The sequence below is a fragment of the Salvelinus alpinus genome, chromosome 31 (assembly GCF_045679555.1).
Source record: "Salvelinus alpinus chromosome 31, SLU_Salpinus.1, whole genome shotgun sequence".
Taxonomy (NCBI): Eukaryota; Metazoa; Chordata; class Actinopteri; order Salmoniformes; family Salmonidae; genus Salvelinus; species Salvelinus alpinus.
This window is the reverse complement of record NC_092116.1, coordinates 25,547,751-25,563,393: the sequence shown is the minus strand read 5'-3', so window position 1 is coordinate 25,563,393 and position 15,643 is coordinate 25,547,751. Positions and strand designations below refer to the sequence as shown.

Genomic DNA, 15,643 nt, shown 5'->3' with positions numbered 1-15,643 from the left:
TGATACACTGCCGATTTTGCAGGTTTTCCTACTTACAAAGCATGTAGAGGTCTGTCATTTTTATCATAGGTACACTTCAACTGTGAGAGACGGAATCTAAAACAAAAATCCAGAAAATCACATTGTATGATTTTTAAGTAATTCATTTGCATTTTATTGCATGACATAAGTATTTGATCACCTACCAACCAGTAAGAATTCCGGCTCTCACAGACCTATTCGTTTTTCTTTAAGAAGCCCTCCTGTTCTCCACTCATTACCTGTATTAACTGCACCTGTTTGAACTCGTTACCTGTATAAAAGACACCTGTCCACACACTCAATCAAACAGACTCCAACCTCTCCACAATGGCCAAGACCAGAGAGCTGTGTAAGGACATCAGGGATAAATTGTAGACCTGTACAAGGCTGGGATGGGCTACAGGACAATAGCCAAGCAGCTTGGTGAGAAGGCAACAACTGTTGGCACAATTATTAGAAAATGGAAGAAGTTCAAGATGACGGTCAATCACCCTCGGTCTGGGGCTCCATGCAAGATCTCACCTCGTGGGGCATCAATGATCATGAGGAATGTGAGGGATCAGCCCAGAACTACACGGCAGGACCTGGTCAATGACCTGAAGAGAGCTGGGACCACAGTCTCAAAGAAAACCATTAGTAACACACTACGCCGTCATGGATTAAAATCCTGCAGCGCACGCAAGGTCCCCCTGCTCAAGCCAGCGCATGTCCAGGCCCGTCTGAAGTTTGCCAATGACCATCTGGATGATCCAGAGGAGGAATGGGAGAAGGTCATGTGGTCTGATGAGACAAAAATAGAGCTTTTTGCTCTAAACTCCACTCGCCGTGTTTGGAGGAATAGAAGGATGAGTACAACCCCAAGAACACCATCCCAACCGTGAAGCATGGAGGTGGAAACATCATTCTTTGGGGATGCTTTTCTGCAAAGGGGACAGGACGACTGCACCGTATTGAAGGGAGGATGGATGGGGCCATGTATCGCGAGATCTTGACCAACAACCTCCTTCCCTCAGTAAGAGCATTGAAGATGGGTCGTGGCTGGGTCTTCCAGCATGACAACGACCCGAAACACACAGCCAGGGCAACTAAGGAGTGGCTCCGTAAGAAGCATCTCAAGGTCCTGGAGTGGCCTAGCCAGTCTCCAGACCTGAACCCAATAGAAAATCTTTGGAGGGAGCCGAAAGTCCGTATTGCCCAGCGACAGCCCCGAAACCTGAAGGATCTGGAGAAGGTCTGTATGGAGGAGTGGGCCAAAATCCCTGCTGCAGTGTGTGCAAACCTGGTCAAGAACTACAGGAAACGTATGATCTCTGTAATTGCAAACTAAGGTTTCTGTACCAAATATTCAGTTCTGCTTTTCTGATGTATCAAATACTTATGTCATGCAATAAAATGCAAATTAATTAATTAAAAATCATACAATGTGATTTTCTGGATTTTTGTTTTAGATTCCTTCTCTCACAGTTGAAGTGTACCTATGATAAAAATTACAGACCTCTACATGCTTTGTAAGTAAGAAAACCTGCAAAATTGTCAGTGTATCAAATACTTGTTCTCCCCACTGTATATATATATATTGCTCTGACGTAGGGGACAGATATATATATATTGCTCTGACGTAGGGGACAGATATATATATATTGCTCTGACGTAGGGGACAGATATATATATATATATTGCTCTGACATAGGGGACAGATATATATATATATTGCTCTGACATAGGGGACAGATATATATATATATTGGTCTGACGTAGGGGACAGATATATATATATATATTGCTCTGACGTAGGGGACAGAGATATATATATATTGCTCTGACGTAGGGGACAGATATATATATATATTGCTCTGACGTAGGGGACAGATATATATATATTGCTCTGACGTAGGGGACAGATATATATATATATATTGCTCTGACGTAGGGGACAGATATATATATATATTGCTCTGACGTAGGGGACAGATATATATATATTGCTCTGACGTAGGGGACAGATATATATATATATTGCTCTGACGTAGGGGACAGATATATATATATTGCTCTGACGTAGGGGACAGATATATATATATTGCTCTGACGTAGGGGACAGATATATATATATATTGCTCTGACGTAGGGGACAGATATATATATATATTGCTCTGACGTAGGGGACAGATATATATATATTGCTCTGACGTAGGGCACAGATATATATATATTGCTCTGACATAGGAGACAGATATATATATATTGCTCTGACGTAGGGGACAGATATATACATTGGGGCAAAAAAGTATTTAGTCAGCCACCAATTGTGCAAGTTCTCCCACTTAAAAAGATTAGAGAGGCCTGTAATTTTCATCATAGGTACACTTCAACTATGACAGACAAAATGAGAAAAAGAAATCCAGAAAATCACATTGTAGGATTTTTAATGAATTTATTTGCAAATTATGGTGGAAAATAAGTATTTGTTCTCAACTAGCCTACATGGTTAAATAAAGATGAAATAAATAAAATAAATGAAATTAAACTTTCACTGGGGATGGGGGGGACATACATTTTTTCCCTCCCAGTTTTATCATTGGAATGTGATACAAAACGAGGCGGCGGTGTGCTTTAGGACCGTGCGGACGCCTCCGAGCGGTCGGGTAGGCTGTTTGGAGTGTTTAAATAATAATAATTATGACCCCCCCCCCCCCCACTTATAAACCAAAGTTGCGCCCCTGGTTTTGTCCAAAAGATTGACCAACCCATCATATTACATATGAGCTAACTAACAGACCAAATAAACTGAGTTTCTATGTGAGAGGTCAAGTTTGTGTGTGTGTGTGTGTGTGTGTGTGTGTGTGTGTGTGTGTGTGTGTGTGTGTGTGTGTGTGTGTGTGTGTGTGTGTGTGTGTGTGTGTGTGTGTGTGTGTGTGTGTGTGTGTGTGTGTGTGTGTGTGTGTGTGTGTGTTTCAGTCAACATCCAGCCCGGCAGGTTTGACAATCTACCAGGAGCGACAGGACGACCAGGAGGCCAGGGACCACCTGGAGCCAGCGGATACAAAGGACCCAAAGGTAAGACTCCACCACACACACACACATCAACTGCAAACACACACACACACACACACACATCAACTGCACACACACACACTGTCCATATCCACCACACACACACACACACACACACACACACACACTGTCCATATCCACCACACACACACACACACACACACACACACACACACACACAGTACGTGTACAGGCATCTGTACAGCCGTTTTACACTATAACTCTCAAACCCAATTCCTTTCCAACACCTCTCAGGTGTATTGTGTTTTCATAAAGTTACAAATCAAAATGCCCGATGTCGGGACAATAAAGCTTTTCTACATCTCGATCCTAAACTCCTTACCTCCATCTTCCTCTGTGGTCCAGGGGAACTGGGTGACTGTAACTGCCTGGGAGGAGGCACCACGGGTGGGGTGGGGGCACCGGGGGCTCCTGGGTCTGATGGAAGACCCGGGGCCTTCGGCAGGAAGGGTGAAAGCGGAGACCCAGGCATACCCGGTTTCGGAGGACAACCAGGAACACCTGTAAGTTTGCCAAAATGTTCTCCAAATAAGTCAAAGTATAATGCTGCTAATAATTACATTTACTCCCCCCAAAAAATTAAGCAGTTGTCTACTCTCTTTCCTCTGTTCAATGTTTACAATTCTCAAACTATGATAGTGTCCATTAATGAGTTTACAAATCTGAGGTATAAACTGTGTGATGATAACACCTCTTCTTCTCCCTTCAGGGCCGTGTTGGCGAGAGGGGTTTCTTCGGGCGTAAAGGAGAAAAGGGTGCCTCCTTCTACCCCTCGTTCAGCCGAGGGATCAAGGGTGAACTGGGGGCCCAGGGCCTTCGAGGGCCCCCTGGAAACATGGGCCGACCCGGGAGAGACGGACTTCCTGGGTCCCCCGGACAGCCTGGGCCTCCTGTGAGTCACACACACACACACACACACACACACACACACACACACACACACACACACATACATACATATACACACACTACCCTTTTTATGTGTCTGTGTCCAGTATAGAATAAGAGGTAGTTTGGCGAGCCAATGCTGCTAGCAGATACCCATAGACTTCCAGTCATTGGGCTAACGCTAGTTAGCAATTGTGTTAGCGCTTGTTAGCAACTTCCTTCAAACTGCACACAGAGACATAACAATGGTTTCCACGAGTTCATCTGACTCTGGGGAAGTATATAAAGGGTCTCATTGCCAAAATCCCGAAGTATCCCTTTTAACAGACATGATCCTCTCCTCGCCTCAGGCTGATGTTGATAGCTATGGAACCATTGGGGAGAGAGGATTCCCAGGGTTCTCAGGCGCCAAAGGTCGCGCCGGGGAACCTGGAGAGAACGGGATTGGCTACCAGGGTTCCATCGGCGCCCGTGGATTTCCAGGCGACTCAGGCTTTGCGGGGTTACCAGGACAACCTGGTTTACCTGGCCCTCCAGGTATGTGCCACTGCGGACTCCCAATGAGGGGGAGTGGGGAGAACTATATAGTCCATAAAAACTGTCTAACAGATCGACTTTTGAGAATCATTCTTACTTCCCATTGTGTGAACAACCCAACGTATTTCTGTACCACAGCCAACCATAAACTACAGGTACAAAGAAAAGCAGCCTAATTGGAACATACAGAACAATAAGGAGCCATTCTCACAGCTTGCTACATCTACACGGTTCTCTTCCCAACATTCATTCTCTTTCAGGCAGTTGGTGGGTTTATTAATGGGTGTCATTAATGTGCTTATCCTTCCTCTAGCTAGCTGCTTAGTCGATTCACACAGATCGACGGTAATTCATTTGCTGTGATTACGCTACTACTGTCCTGTGATTCTTCAATCTCAGAGGAGAGAGAAACTGATATGTTTTGGAAAAAAAGAATACAAGTTGGATGTTAATGTAATGATAATTTAGACTAAGTGTTCAGGAGACTGACAATACCTGATGACAATGACAGGAGTTCTGCTGAAACATTAGGATGTCCTAATATGGAGTCCTGCTGAAACATTAGGATGTCCTAATATGGAGTCCTGCTGTAACATTAGGATATCCTAATATGGAGTCCTGCTGTAACATTAGGATGTCCTAATATGGAGTCCTGCTGTAACATTAGGATGTCCTAATATGGAGTCCTGCTGTAACATTAGGATGTCCTAATATGGAGTTCTGCTGAAACATTAGGATGTCCTAATATGGAGTCCTGCTGTAACATTAGGATGTCCTAATATGGAGTCCTGCTGTAACATTAGGATATCCTAATATGGAGTCCTGCTGAAACATTAGGATGTCCTAATATGGAGTCCTGCTGTAACATTAGGATATCCTAATATGGAGTCCTGCTGTAACATTAGGATGTCCTAATATGGAGTCCTGCTGTAACATTAGGATATCCTAATATGGAGTCCTGCTGTAACATTAGGATATCCTAATATGGAGTCCTGCTGTAACATTAGGATGTCCTAATATGGAGTCCTGCTGTAACATTAGGATGTCCTAATATGGAGTCCTGCTGTAACATTAGGATGTCCTAATATGGAGTTCTGCTGAAACATTAGGATGTCCTAATATGGAGTCCTGCTGTAACATTAGGATGTCCTAATATGGAGTCCTGCTGTAACATTAGGATATCCTAATATGGAGTCCTGCTGAAACATTAGGATGTCCTAATATGGAGTCCTGCTGTAACATTAGGATATCCTAATATGGAGTCCTGCTGTAACATTAGGATGTCCTAATATGGAGTCCTGCTGTAACATTAGGATATCCTAATATGGAGTCCTGCTGAAGAATTAGGATTGCCTAATATGGACACCGTATTTATAAACGCAATAAAGAAACACCATTGGACTCAAATGTTGCTAGCTAGCTGACTCTTCTCTGAGACTGAACAACTCAAAACCCAACAGCTTTTTGCCACTCATATGAACGTGTGTGACTGTTGCTTAAGTTCTCTGACACAATAAAGCTAATGCTAAAACTTATGTTGAATATAATATGTTATTCTCTTCTGAAAGAGAGAGAAAAAGAGTGCAATGCAAATACATAAGTAATACCTTTTTGTTGTAGTTTAATTAAGTTACTATAAACAGTAGCTACATCATTTTGATAATATCACTTTCTCCCTCTATTTCTCTCCTCTTCCGGAAAACAATAAACTTGGCCCAACATCTCAGAATAATTTTTATTTTGCTTATGCCTTAACTGAATGAGCTGAATCTCTAACCTCTGATTTGCTGATTGTTTGATTTAATTATTTTAATTGGCTTATGCATTGATTGGCGTGACTATATGCAAATTACCTGAATGACCTTGATTGGCTTGTCTTCTACCGTCCTGTCCTCCCAGTATCTCTCCCTGTCTCTCTTACTTTCTTTCTATCTTTCTTTATTTCTCTTTCTTTCTGTCTTTCTCCTCGTCTTCTCTCTATTTTCATCCCTCCATCTCTCTGATCCTGTGCATGTTTGTGTGACCAGGTGACAGCTGTGGGCAGGAGGGGGTTAATGACGCAGAGGGAGGTGAGAAGCTAAAGAGAACTGCCCTGGACAGAGAAACCCGAGCCCTAGATACAGTCTTATAGGGCAACTCTGTTTGAGATTCAGAGTTTCAATGGAAGCCATTTTGCCACCGGGATTTCCAAGACAATAGGATTTCATTCTCAGATGGAATGTCATTGTTATGGAACGTTTTGGTGTCAAAACTGAGCCGCGGTACTGTACCTGTGGCTCAGGAGATACTAGATAATCCAGTGGCCACTGTTTGAATGAAACATCCCAACTGCTCATTTAAACCTTGTCATGGCACAGAAAGGAGACACTGAATTTTTATTTACTCAACGTGTCCACCATTTGTTCATAATGTCACAGATGGAAGCTCCTTGTTGCCCCACATTATTGGGATTCCATTGTGCTTGACTCAGTTGATGATTGACACTTGATAATGGACATGTTGACCAGTGTTGAGTTCCCAGTAGCTCTTGTCCGGGGTAACTAGCAACAGCAAGCCGCATGTAACGCCCTGGACCAGAGCTAAGTTCCGAGCTACATCTCTCTTACTCTGTCAGAAAATGGTTTGGAGCTTAATGTTCCCATGGTTAGGAATCTAATGTTCCCATGGTTAGGAACCTAATGTTCCCATGGTTAGGAACCTAATGTTCCCATGGTTAGGAACGTAATGTTCCCATGGTTAGGAACCTAATGTTCCCATGGTTAGGAACGTAATGTTCCCATGGTTAGAAACTTAATGTTCCCATGGTTAGGAACCTAATGTTCCCATGGTTAGGAACCTAATGTTCCCATGGTTAGGAACCTACTGTTTCCATGGTTATGAACCTAATGTTTCCATGGTTAGGAACCTAATGTTTCCATGGTTAGGAACCTAATGTTCCCATGGTTAGGAACCTAATGTTCCCATGGTTATGAACCTAATGTTTCCATGGTTATGAACCTAATGTTCCCATGGTTAGGAACCTAATGTTCCCATGGTTAGGAACCTAATGTTCCCATGGTTAGGAACCTAATGTTTCCATGGTTATGAACCTAATGTTTCCATGGTTATGAACCTAATGTTCCCATGGTTAGGAACCTAATGTTTCCATGGTTAGGAACCTAATGTTCCCATGGTTAGGAACCTAATGTTCCCATGGTTATGAACCTAATATTTCCATGGTTATGAACCTAATGTTTCCATGGTTAGGAACCTAATGTTCCCATGGTTAGGAACCTAATGTTTCCATGGTTAGGAACCTAATGTTCCCATGGTTAGGAACCTAATGTTCCCATGGTTAGGAACCTAATGTTCCCATGGTTATGAACCTAATGTTTCCATGGTTAGGAACCTAATGTTCCCATGGTTAGGAACCTAATGTTCCCATGGTTAGGAACCTAATGTTCCCATGGTTAGGAACGTAATGTTCCCATGGTTAGGAACCTAATGTTCCCATGGTTAGGAACCTAATATTCCCATGGTTAGGAACCTAATGTTCCCATGGTTAGGAATCTAATGTTCCCATGGTTAGGAACCTAATATTCCCATGGTTAGGAACCTAATGTTCCCATGGTTAGGAACGTAATGTTCCCATGGTTAGGAACCTAATGTTCCCATGGTTAGGAACCTAATGTTCCCATGGTTAGGAACGTAATGTTCCCATGGTTAGGAACCTAATGTTTCCATGGTTATGAACCTAATGTTTCCATGGTTAGGAACCTAATGTTCCCATGGTTAGGAACCTAATGTTTCCATGGTTATGAACCTAATGTTTCCATGGTTAGGAACCTAATGTTCCCATGGTTAGGAACCTAATGTTCCCATGGTTAGGAACCTAATGTTTCCATGGTTATGAACCTAATGTTTCCATGGTTAGGAACCTAATGTTCCCATGGTTAGGAACCTAATGTTCCCATGGTTAGGAACCTAATGTTTCCATGGTTATGAACCTAATGTTTCCATGGTTAGGAGCTTTCAGTGGAAGTTAGCAGTGCACTACTTTACTCCTTCTGCTCCAATCAGAGTTGCTGGTGCATGCGTTAAGCTTTGCCTCTGCTAAGTGCTTAACCAAGAAGGAGGGGGGACTACGATGGGGGTTAGCCAATCAGACCTCATGACATTATTGAAATAATACCAAAGAAAAGACATTCAGTTACTTACTAAATGTGAATCACTTTTAACAGGCCATAACTATTAACATTGGTTTAATCAATGACTACTTTTAATCAACCCACTGACATTATATCCTCAATCTAACAGAATCATTATCACATCAATGCATATCCATAAACAAACATGAAGTCTTAACGAATAACAATAATGTGTTACAGTGATGACCAATATTGATGTTTAAGCTAGACTGTACTATAATCTTCCAGTGGTATTGTACCAGTTTTACTGAGACACAGAGAGCTTTACTCCAGTCCTGTGTGTGTGTGTGTGTGTGTGTTAACCGTGATCTGACTGACTGTTACTAGGGCTAACGCTACCATGTCGTCTACCTGGAGAGGATGGAAACCCCGGCTTCCCCGGAATACCTGGAAGACTAGGTAACATACAGACTTCATCACCATGGCAACACTTCCTGCTTTGTAATTTGACAATTATTTTTTACACAGAGGTCGGCAATGTGTGTGTGTGTGTGTGTGTGTGTGTGTGTGTGTGTGTGTGTGTGTGTGTGTGTGTGTGTGTGTGTGTGTGTGTGTGTGTGTGTGTGTGTGTGTGTGTGTGTGTGTGTGTGTGTGTGTGTGTGTGTGCGCATGCGTGTGTAGGCCCCAAGGGCGAGCCAGGTTTCCCAGGTGGTCCCGGTCGGCCCGGTTTTGACGGAGGGAAGGGAGAGAGAGGAGACCCAGGTTACGGGGGCCAGCCTGGGCCACAAGGTAAAAACAAGGCTATTGTTGCCCATCCTCTTTGACAATATCACCATTCACCACTCTTCCTTTCCAACATGACCATCTACTAACCATTAACTAACCATCTACTGACCATCTACCGACCCTCTACTAACCCTCTACTGACCATCTACTAACCATCTACTAACCCTCTACTGATCATTTACTGATCATCTACTGACCATCTACTGATCATCTACTAACCATCTACTAACCATCTACTGACCATCTACTGATCATCTACTAACCATATACTGATCATTTACTGATCATCTACTGACTATCTACTGACTATCTACTGATCATCTACTGATCATTTACTGATCATCTACTGACCCTCTACTGACCCTCTACTGATCATCTACTAACCATCTACTGACCATCTACTGACCATCTACTAACCCTCTACTGATCATTTACTGATCATCTACTGACCATCTACTGATCATCTACTAACCATCTACTGACCATCTACTGATCATCTACTAACCATCTACTGATCATTTACTGATCATCTACGGACCATCTACTGACCATCTACTGACCATCTACTGACCATCTACTAACCCTCTACTGATCATTTACTGATCATCTACTGACCATCTACTGACCATCTACTGATCATCTACTAACCATATACTGATCATTTACTGATCATCTACTGACTATCTACTGATCATCTACTGATCATTTACTGATCATCTACTGACCCTCTACTGACCATCTACTGATCATCTACTAACCATCTACTGACCATCTACTGATCATCTACTAACCATCTACTGACCCTCTACTGATCATCTACTGACCCTCTACTAACCATCTACTGACCATCTACTAACCATCTACTAACCATCTACTGATCATTTACTGACCATCTACTGACCCTCTACTGATCATCTACTGACCCTCTACTAACCATCTACTGACCATCTACTAACCATCTACTAACCATCTACTGATCATTTACTGACCATCTACTGACCCTCTACTGATCATCTACTGACCCTCTACTGATCATCTACTGACCCTCTACTAACCATCTACTGACCATCTACTAACCATCTACTGATCATTTACTGACCATCTACTGACCCTCTACTGATCATCTACTAACCATCTACTGATCATCTACTGACCCTCTACTAACCCTCTACTAACCCTCTACTGACCATCTACTAACCATCTACTAACCATCTAATGACCATCAACTGACCATCCACTGACCACTGATATCTATGGTCCATTGTTGATATTTATAGTATATGACTTCTGGTTAGACTGGCTCTTGTAATTGCTGCCAATTATTGACAATAAATATTTGCTGAATTAGACTGACTGAACTTTTCTATGACTTCCACTTAGTCTTTTGATTTCTGCCAACAACGAATGGCCTTTAGTGTCTGCTAAATGGCATAAATTTATAGTGAAAGTAAAGATGTATGGAATTGAACCAGCTCTATCCTCACCCTCCCTCCCTCCCTCCCTCCCTCCCTCCCCCCCAGGTTTCCCTGGCCCCAGAGGAGATGCGGGGGGCCCAGGTATACCAGGCGAGGGTCGTCCAGGGGCCCCAGGGAAGAACGGGCTCCCGGGGCGGCCGGGGGAGAAGGGCCGGCCGGGGGAGGTGCTGGGGTCCTCAACAGGTCTCCCTGGATCACCTGGGTTCCCAGGAGGACCAGGAGACAAGGGAGAGCGAGGAGCATCAGGACTTCCCGGAGGATCAGGTGGGTCTCAGCATGATAACTACCTAATCATCTAATGAATATCCCTTCAGGAACCAATAAAATATCTATGTAGCCAGCCATCTATCTATCTGTCTGTCTGTATCATGTTTGAAGGTAAGACCCAGATGCAGACAACGTCGAATTAACAACAGTTTAATAATCCAACAGGGGCAGGCAATAGACAGGTCAAGGGCAGGCAGGGGTCAGTAAACCAGAGGTGGGGCAACGGTACAGGACGGCAGGCAGGCTCAGGGTCAGGGTCAGGCAGAGTGGTCAGGCACGCGGGCTTAGAGTCAGGACAGGCAAGGGTCAAAACCAGGAGGGCGAGAAAAAGAGAGACTGGGGGAAAGCAGGAGCTGAGACAAAAAACGCTGGTTGACTTGACAAACAAGACGAAGTGCCACAGACAGACAGAAAACACAGGTAGAAATACACAGGGGATAATGGGGAAGATAGGCGACAGCTGTAGGGGGGTGGAGACAAGCACAAAGACAGGTGAAACAGATCAGGGTGTGACAGACAGACAGACATATAGACTAACTGTCTGTCAGTCTGTCTCTCTATGAAAAATCTTTAAACTACCTACAACTTCAAAGGTTAAGTGAAGCCTTCATAAAGCCTTTAAAATGCCCACATAGATGCTTCACATATTATTTAGTGGGGATGTTTCTATGTGACTCTGTCTATCTGTGCTGTATGTTCCTGTGGGCCCTGGTGTATCATACCTTATGTCCCGTATTATCCCAGGTTTTGATGGTCGGTCGGGCATTCCCGGAGCTAAGGGTGAGCACGGTACGGATGGCTACCCCGGAGCTCTAGGTCTTCCCGGACTTCCTGGAGACAGAGGCAATGGATTTCCCGGTCCTGCTGGACCAGCCGGAAGCAAAGGATTACCCGGATCTCCAGGTGAGAGTCGGAACTCAGAACGCTGACTAATTGAAACCCATTAGGAATTTTGTCCAGAATTTAGGGAATGTTTGGGAATGTTGTCATTAATTGATTGAATCCATTTATTCCAGCTTCCAGATATCTCCTACTTGTTGTTTTTCCTTTTAGCCCACAGAGAAAACACACAGAGACTCTTTCCTCCTTTTAGCCCACAGAGAAAACACAGACTCTCTCCTCCTTTTAGCCCACAGAGAAAACACAGACTCTCTCCTCCTTTTAGCCCACAGAGAAAACACACAGACTCCCTCCTCCTTTTAGCCCACAGAGAGAACAGACTCCTTCCTCCTTTTAGCCCACAGAGAGAACAGACTCCTTCCTCCTTTTAGCCCACAGAGAGAACACACAGAGACTCTCTCCTCCTTTTAGCCCACAGAGAGAACACACACAGACTCCCTCCTCCTTTTAGCCCACAGAGAAAACACAGACTCCTTCCTCCTTTTAGCCCACTAAGAGAACACACAGACTCTCTCCTCCTTTTAGCCCACAGAGAAAACACACAGAGACTCTCTCCTCTTTCATGCATTTGTTGATTGTGAAGGCTCCCCACCGATCCTCTCCTTTATTGATATGTTCTCTCTATTTCCCGACCTTCAGTTTGTTTGCCTGTAAATCCACTGGTTGCCTGTTTGTGATCTCCATCACCAAAAGCATCTCTTCTCACCCTCTTTCTCTCTGCACCATCATCTCCATCCATCCTATCATCCCTCCATCCCTCTCTTTTTGGTGTTGGGTCTCTCCCTAGGCTGTCAAGGTGAGCTACTCCCTTCCCTTCATCCCTCCATCCCTCACTCCATCTCAGACCAGTTCTCCATCTCAGAACAACCCCACTCGCCCCCTCTGCCCATCTCACAACCTCTCAATGCACCTTTGGAATTTCACATTTTAGAACAACCTGCTTCTAGAACTACCGACTGATCTAAACCCAGAGCATTTGAGTCCAAAGAAAGATATGGAAAAAATTGTAGTTTGAAACCCTAACTGAACTTAACTAAAGCAGGTGTGTGTGTCGCTGTAACATTGATAAGCTTGTGTGAACCCTTGACCCCATCTTAGCTATCCAACCCACTCACCTCAAACTTCGAGCCTAGAAGCCTGTTCGAGAAAACCGCAACCATAGAGGGCTTTCTAGAAACTTCTAGAAGAGAGCAACCACAGAAGCTTGTTCTAGAAACTTCTAGAAGACAGCAACCATAGAAGGCTGTTCTAGAAACTTCTAGAAGACAGCAACCATAGAAGGCTTTCTAGAAACTTCTAGAAGACAGCAACCACAGAAGGCTTTCTAGAAACTTCTAGAAGACAGCAACCATAGAAGGCTTTCTAGAAACTTCTAGAAGACAGCAACCATATAAGGCTTTCTAGAAACTTCTAGAAGACAGCAACCATAGAAGGCTTTCTGGAGTGTATTTGTTATGTGTTTGAGCTATCTAATTTTACTCTGGAATTGCACTTGAGTGTACAGTATATTTTATCATAAACATTGGCATGATCATTTTTCATCCCTTGATAAGATATTTTACTGGTTACATTCAAATATGTTAACCAGAGGTAATACTTTATACCCATGTGCATATTCTACCTTTTCATTTATTAATTCAGCAACCTGAACCCTTATGTGCAATTGCATTTTAAACTACGACGGGAAAGAATGTAACTGGACATGCCTTGTCGGCTCTTACTGTATGTTTCATTCTCAATTGTCAAAATCTTTTTAATTGTAATTTTGATACTGCATATTATAATAGTACTGCTTATGGACTGCAAGGTAAGTTGTGTTTCTGACAGCATGGGTAAATTGTATACAATGTTATATTATTGCAATGTTTCTATATTTGTATTTATCAGCATTTCTCCCTCCGTTTTGGAATTTCATTGAATGTACTCCTTTGATTCCCAGAGGAAAGTGTTATGCCTGACTGTGTCCTCTCGATCCCCACCCAGAGGACAGTGTTATGTCTGACTGTGTCCTCTCGATCCCCACCCAGAGGACAGTGTTATGTCTGACTGTGTCCTCTCGATCCCCACCCAGAGGACAGTGTTATGTCTGACTGTGTCCTCTCGATCCCCACCCAGAGGACAGTGTTATGTCTGACTGTGTCCTCTCGATCCCCACCCAGAGGACAGTGTTATGTCTGACTGTGTCCTCTCGATCCCCACCCAGAGGACAGTGTTATGTCTGACTGTGTCCTCTCGATCCCCACCCAGAGGACAGTGTTATGTCTGACTGTGTCCTCTCGATCCCCACCCAGAGGACAGTGTTATGTCTGACTGTGTCCTCTCGATCCCCACCCAGAGGACAGTGTTATGTCTGACTGTGTCCTCTCGATCCCCACCCAGAGGACAGTGTTATGTCTGACTGCGTCCTCTCGATCCCCACCCAGAGGACAGTGTTATGTCTGACTGTGTCCTCTCGATCCCCACCCAGAGGACAGTGTTATGTCTGACTGTGTCCTCTCGATCCCCACCCAGAGGACAGTGTTATGTCTGACTGCGTCCTCTCGATCCCCACCCAGAGGACAGTGTTATGTCTGACTGTGTCCTCTCGATCCCCACCCAGAGGACAGTGTTATGTCTGACTGTGTCCTCTCGATCCCCACCCAGAGGACAGTGTTATGTCTGACTGTGTCCTCTCGATCCCCACCCAGAGGACAGTGTTATGTCTGACTGTGTCCTCTCGATCCCCACCCAGGCTACCCCGGTTTAAAAGGAGCCAGAGGTGACGCGGGCTTCCCAGGCCCAACTGGGAGGAAGGGACAACCAGGACAACCAGGAGGGGGTGGATCATCAGGACTCAGGGGCCTTCCGGGACCACCGGGCCCCGGGGGAAGAAACGGCATCCCTGGGGGACCAGGGAGGAAGGGTAAGAGGAGGGGGGGATACTTATTATCAATTAAAGATCCATAGCCAACTTCCTATAGCCTTAATAGCCGTACATTCTCTATTAAAGCCAAACGTGAGGTAGGGGGAAAATATTCAACACACATCTACAGCTAGTTACAGTAACTTCCTGGTCAGGGTAAATGACTGTCTATTCAGTGTACTACTTTTGATCAGATGGGACTTTCTAGAGATAAGCAGGACCTGTACACACTATTCCTCCATCTATATTTGGCAAAAACAGTTAACAACGCTTCGATCCAAAAGTAGATCTTCGTCAGATCCACTATAGGCATTTTTAAACATCTTTGTTTTCCCGCTCACAGGCGAGAGTGGTTACCCTGGACTGGCGGGTTTCCCCGGAATGCCAGGTAACCCTGGAAGACCCGGTGGACCAGGAGGTAAAGGAGCTCCGGGGTTCTCAGGAAAAGACGGCCTGCCCGGTCGCTTCGGAGCGCCAGGACCTAAAGGTACAGGATTGGGAATGACAGAATCAATGGAATGATGGGAAGAGAGTGGATAAGGTGTAGATGATCATTCTGGTCTGACATAATGAATATGACAGTTCATCATTCTGCTCTGACATAATGAATAGTCTGACAGTTCATCATTCTGCTCTGACATAATGAATAGTCTGACAGTTCCTCA

General features: G+C 44.2%; 1 protein-coding gene across 1 annotated transcript in view; it reads left to right on the top strand.

The window, feature by feature from the left end:
• LOC139561106 (collagen alpha-6(IV) chain-like) overlaps window positions 1-15,643 on the top strand; it is a 251,314-nt gene that overhangs the window by 209,661 nt on the left and 26,010 nt on the right. Inside the window, exons 20-29 of the mRNA XM_071377973.1 lie at window positions 2,980-3,078; window positions 3,442-3,599; window positions 3,806-3,988; window positions 4,335-4,521; window positions 9,036-9,107; window positions 9,330-9,437; window positions 10,955-11,173; window positions 11,921-12,079; window positions 14,808-14,978; window positions 15,322-15,465. Of these exons, the coding sequence (XP_071234074.1) occupies window positions 2,980-3,078; window positions 3,442-3,599; window positions 3,806-3,988; window positions 4,335-4,521; window positions 9,036-9,107; window positions 9,330-9,437; window positions 10,955-11,173; window positions 11,921-12,079; window positions 14,808-14,978; window positions 15,322-15,465 (1,500 nt within the window). The remainder of the gene's footprint in view (window positions 1-2,979; window positions 3,079-3,441; window positions 3,600-3,805; window positions 3,989-4,334; window positions 4,522-9,035; window positions 9,108-9,329; window positions 9,438-10,954; window positions 11,174-11,920; window positions 12,080-14,807; window positions 14,979-15,321; window positions 15,466-15,643) is intronic.